General features: G+C 42.8%; 1 protein-coding gene across 1 annotated transcript; it reads right to left on the reverse strand.

Annotated features, from left to right (window-relative positions):
* Window positions 1-6: 6 nt before the first annotated feature.
* Window positions 7-3,596, reverse strand: LOC115261991 (uncharacterized). Its single transcript, XM_062849019.1, has 3 exons — window positions 3,489-3,596; window positions 2,275-3,431; window positions 7-2,200 (listed from the first exon to the last, which is right to left on the reverse strand). Exons 1-3 carry the CDS (start codon window positions 3,544-3,546, stop codon window positions 152-154), a joined length of 3,264 nt encoding a protein of 1,087 aa, XP_062705003.1. The 5' UTR covers window positions 3,547-3,596; the 3' UTR covers window positions 7-151.
* Window positions 3,597-5,428: the final 1,832 nt, after the last annotated feature.

Here is a 5,428-nt window from a genome sequence, read left to right on the forward strand (position 1 = left end):
GGTAACGATACTTAACAACCCATTCGGCCTATCATCAAAACTCCCGGAATGATAAATGCTATCACCAAAACGATTGGTCTTATCATTGATTTATAATCCACTTTATGATAGCACAAATAATTACTAAAGCATACGCTGTACAATTAATGTATCATACCGTTTTATTCGGGAACTGACCAACTAACAAATTTGGTTCTTTACTGCACATCTTTTTCGTCCGTTGTTGCATGTTGTTCAAGTATTCAAGTCTCCACCGTTCCCAAAAATGTTGCAGACATTTTTGGATTTGTTCGTACCTCGTTAACCGATTATAGTTGGTTTGGTCATGATTGTGATCCGGTGGTGCGGTTATCGGACCGCCAGCTACAAAATGTCCGGGCGTCAATGGGTTTGGGTCACGAGGGTCGGATGACATTGGTGAAATTGGTCGTGAGTTCAAGCAGCCTTCGATTTGTTTAAGGAGGGTTAACATCTCCTCATAAGTCGGGATGGTGGGTCCTAACACTCGACGTATGTGTTGCTTGACACTTTTTATTCCTGCTTCCCATATTCCTCCAAATGCTGGTGACCGTGGGGGTATGAATTTCCATTCAGTTCCTTTTGCTTTACAAAACTCTCGAATGTCCGGTGCAACTTGGTAGTTAAATGTTTCGACCAGAGATTTGATTTCATTTTTTGATCCCACAAAATTAGTTGCGTTGTCACAGAAAATGGTTTTGCTCCATCCTCGTTGGCCAGCGAATCGTCTCAGAGCAGCAATGAAATCTGCCGTTGATAGCCCACTTACTAATTCTAAATGAACCGCTCGAGTTTTCAGACACACAAAAAGTGCAAAGTATACCTTGTGTGTCTTTTGAGTCCTGACAAATACTTCTTTGGCTATGAAAGGCCCTCCAAAATCTACTCCGCATGTTTCGAATGGCCTACCTGGGTTTACTCGTTCAGTTGGAAGCTGTCCCATTATTTGCTCTAAAGTTTTGGGGTTGTTCCGGTAACATTTCATACACTGATGAACTACGCGTCGTGTAAGGCTGCGTCCATGTATAGGCCAATATTTCGTTCTCATCGCATAAAGAAGACCTTGGCTACCTACGTGCAGATTTTCCACATGAAGATGAGCCGCAAGTAGCCGCGCTAGATTGCATTTGGATGACAAAATGATCGGGTGCTGTTGATCGAAGCTCACTCCTGCCGACTGTATTCTGCCTCCAACGCGAAGAATCTGTCGATCATCTAGAAATGGTTGAAGCGTTATGAGCGAGCTTGAAGCAGGTAACGGTTTATTGTTTAACAGTAGTTGTGTTTCTGCAGCAAACTTATTCTGTGCCATTCGTATAAGGCACCACTGTGCTTCTTCGAGTTCCTGTATAGTTAGCAGCCCTTTCGATCTTGTCCTAGGATCCTTTTCACAATTCCTTTTAAAGCGCAGGCAGTATGCTGTCACTCTTTGAAGTTTCTCAAATCTAGAATATCGGTCCAAAAGTGAACAGTCCATTTTGTTTTGAGAACTTTTCTGAGGAATTGTTTGTTGCTGATCTCGGTTCACTAATGTTTTGATAGTTTCGTTTGTCCATGTTCCACTGGGTTCGCTAAGAAACGCTGGACCGTGCCACCAAATCGAACTCTCCGATAATTTCTGTGCAGACGTGCCTCTTGAAATAAGATCTGCTGGGTTTTCGACGGATCTCACATGATTCCAATGGTCAATTGCTGACATTTCGTTGATTTTCTTCACCCGATTGCTAACAAACGTTGGTCTCTTCTTTGCTGGGTTTGAAATCCAATCTATCGTAACCATCGAGTCAGTCCAGTAATAGATTCCGTTTATTGGAACCGTTAAGGTATCCTTGACCTTTGCCATAAGTTCTACTAATAGAGTCGCTGCTCTCAACTCCATGCGTGGGATGGTTGTATCTTCTTTGTTCGCTTTTTCGCTGGACGGGGCAATCCTTGACTTCGAACAGATTAGGTTGACCAGGATTCTTTCGTTGCAAATAGTTCTGACGTAAACCACCGCACCATAGGCACGTTTAGCGGCATCTGAAAATCCATGTAGCTCCACCAATGTACCCTTGATAGGCACATGTCTAGGGAAACATATTTTTTGAATTCCATCGATTTGCTTACAGAACCAAATCCAATCTTTTTCAATTCGCACGGGAAGCTTTTGGTCCCAATCCAGTTTCGTTGACCATATGTCCTGTATTAATAGAATAATTTAATGAAGTTTGAATGGTAATACAAACCATTTGGACAAGTTGGTTTATTTCTTACCTGCATTATTAACTTTCCATGCAAAATGATAGGACTGATAACTCCGAGAGGATCGAAAATTTTTTGCACTTCCGATAAAATGCTACGCTTTGTGATTTTTGCATTCACGTTCACATCCACGCTAAACCCGAACAGATCAGATCTGGTATCCCACTGCATTCCTAGAATCTTAGTCGAGCTACTATCTACGGCTTCGCCAACAATGGACGGTTCGTTGGACTTCCATTTATGTAATTCGAAGCCCGCACTTTGCAGAATTTCCCCCAACTCCTCCTTTGTTTCTATCAGTTTTTCAGGTTCATCGTCGCCGGTAAGCACATCATCCATGTAAAAATCCATTATAATAACCTGACATGTGTGTGGATATCGGTTCTCGTATTCTATAGCAAGCTGTCTTAGGCAGCGTGTTGCTGCAAATGGAGCCGAGCATGTTCCATATGTGACGGTGTTGAGCCGATAAGTAGCGATAGACTCTTCTGGCGAAAACCGCCAAAGAATCAACTGCAACTGGCGATCTTCATCATGAATCAAAATTTGTCTGAACATTTGCTTAATGTCGGCTGTCATTGCGTATCGGTGACACCGGAACCTCAGAAGAATGTTGAAAAGCTCTGGTTGTATTGTGGGTCCACTCATCAGAACATCATTCAACGAAATTCCCGTTGACGTACTAGCGGATCCGTTGAATACCGTTCTTAACTTGGTTGTGCAACTGTCCGGCTTAAGTACGGGATGATGTGGGAAGTAAAATACCGGGTCATCAGTTCTCAGTGTGCCTTCTTCCACTTTCTCCATATGACCTGATGCCAAATATTCTTCCATGAATAAGCAGTAATCACCACGAAGCTTACTATCTTTTTCAAAACGCTTTTCTAACTTCAGCATCCTGTCCAGCGCTGTGGACTTAGATTCTCCAAGTTGTTTTACACATAGCTTTGTGGGCAGCTTCAGCACGAATCTACCCTCGTTGTTGCGTCTGGTACTATCCACAAATAGTTGCTCGCACGTGATTTCCTCATCTGTCCATTCTCTAACTGAGAGATTGACAGTGTTTTCATTCATGAATCGATTCAAATTTCCTCCATAGTTTAATCTTGCTACGTTACCTCCAACAATCCACCCTAAAACCGTATTTTGGATCAACGGTAATTGTTCGCCTAAATTGTATTAATCATTATTATTCGAATAGTTCAATTTTATATTCATATAATTACCTATTTTTATGTTTCCATTTCGCAGTATATCGAACATTACGGATACACCAAGAAGCATGTCAACAGGGCGACTCAAATGGAAATCCGGATCAGCCAGATTTATGTCGGATAACTCCCATCCATGTATGTCCACATCATGCTCTGGTATTGGTCCAGTTATTGTCTCGGTTACTAATGAGGAAATTGTTTTGCAATATGACGAGGATCTAGCTCTGAAGAACACCGATGTTTTTCCTATGACTGGCTGCACCTGCTGACCGAATCCGACTACATTCAATTGAGTTGAGCTGATATGGCCTCCCAGCTTTCTTACGAAGGATTTTGTTACGAAGTTTGATTGCGAGCCAGTATCCAGCAGTGCCCGACAACAGATGGATAAACCGTTAGAACCGCGAACCAAGACCGACGCAGTGGGTAGCAGAGTTTTCGGAGTTGATTCATGAAAGACATCTTCAGCTACTGCAATAGTTTATTTTAATGAATGAGGCATACCTTTTCCAATAAATTAGTGACCATTGTGTGATTTGAAGTTTACTCACTGTTGTTTCCCATCCGGACTTTGTGATTGTAGCTGTTGAACTGAAGTGGTTTCTGACGGTGAATTGAAGTGTGGTGTTTATTGTCACATTTAAGACATCCTCGATTCCGGCATTGTTCGGCTGTGTGGTTTCGTTTCAAACAATTGAAGCATAAGGCAAAGCGCTTTACCAATTTCAGTTTTTCATCGACCGATTTTGCGTTAAAGTTGCTGCAGCTTGAAAGTGAATGATCCCTACCACAAAGGACACATCCGTGCATCTCATTTCGTCGATTGACCGTAAGTGCGCGAACTTCTGTTCTCGGACGTTTCGCTGGATATGGCTCTGAATCTTGTCTGGACTGCAAAGGTATTGCGTCTAAGACATGACTTCTTTCACCCACGAACTTTTCAAGCTGCTTGTAACTAGGCGGTGTTGTTCCTGAAGCTGCCGATTCCCATTCACGGCGGGTATTGGAGTCCAGTTTGTTGGCCATCAAGTGTATCAATACTGCATCCCAAGACTCCACTGGTTGTTCCAAATTTTGTAGACACCTCAGATGCTTACGGGCCGAGTCAAACAGATCTCGCAACGCCGAGGCCGATTCCACCTTAACTGGTTTTAGTTCAAAAAGTTCCCGGGTGTGTTTCTGGACAAGCAGTTTTGGATTATTATATCGTTGTACAAGAAGCTCGTAAGCAATCGCGTAGTTTGCTTCAGTGGTCGGTAATGAGTCGATGAGTCCGAGGGCCACCCCTCGCAGAGACAGTTTCAAGTACTCGAACTTCTGGATTGTCGGGAGGGAAGTCCTTTGGTGGATTAAGGAATTGTATTTATCAATCCATTCCAACCAATTCTCCCCTGAACCTCCAAAAATAGGAAGATCAACTGTTGGAAGTCTCACTGATTCTCTGTTGAATTCGCCCGACCTTTGTGATTTCTTGCTGCTGATCAACTTCTCGAACATTGTTAAGCCCGATAAGTATTTCACCTCTACATCTGGTCGGTTTTCCACCTCATCGGGGATACATTGCTCCAGCGTATTCTGCATTTGGTCGTATGTTTTGTAACAATCCTTGAGCATGTCTCTTCTGGTTTCCAGGAGAGCGGTTTCATGTTCGAAGGCTGCTACTGTGTCAATGATTTGCGTGAGGCGTATAATCGCATGGTTCCGCTGAACTACTGCTCTGTCCAGCTCTGACTTCAAGATGGCGTAGACTGGTTGTTCCTGGGAATTCTTCATCGTCCCATTCTCGCCGTTATCACCAGCTATCGTTACATCGGAAGTATCCATGATCTAACAATCAGAAAAGGCAACAAAGTATAATATCAGAATCATGAATAATGTTTTTTTTTTTTTTCATCTAGTCGCAGTTAAATTAACCTTCATCTACGAGGTAACACAAAGCAATCCACATGTTT

This window comes from Aedes albopictus, chromosome 2 (genome assembly GCF_035046485.1).
Source record: "Aedes albopictus strain Foshan chromosome 2, AalbF5, whole genome shotgun sequence".
In the NCBI taxonomy this organism is placed as follows: domain Eukaryota; kingdom Metazoa; phylum Arthropoda; class Insecta; order Diptera; family Culicidae; genus Aedes; species Aedes albopictus.

What these genes read in the sequence shown, in the direction of transcription:
- LOC115261991 (XM_062849019.1), bottom strand. Translation starts at nt 3,546, where the DNA reads ATGCTTCTTGGTGTATCCGTAATGTTCGATATACTGCGAAATGGAAAC. An exon ending in AAATGGAAACATAAAAATAG is followed by an intron (nt 3,432 to 3,488) that starts GTAATTATATGA and finishes AATACAATTTAG; the next exon opens with GCGAACAATTACCGTTGATC. An exon ending in ATGGAAAGTTAATAATGCAG is followed by an intron (nt 2,201 to 2,274) that starts GTAAGAAATAAA and finishes CTATTAATACAG; the next exon opens with GACATATGGTCAACGAAACT.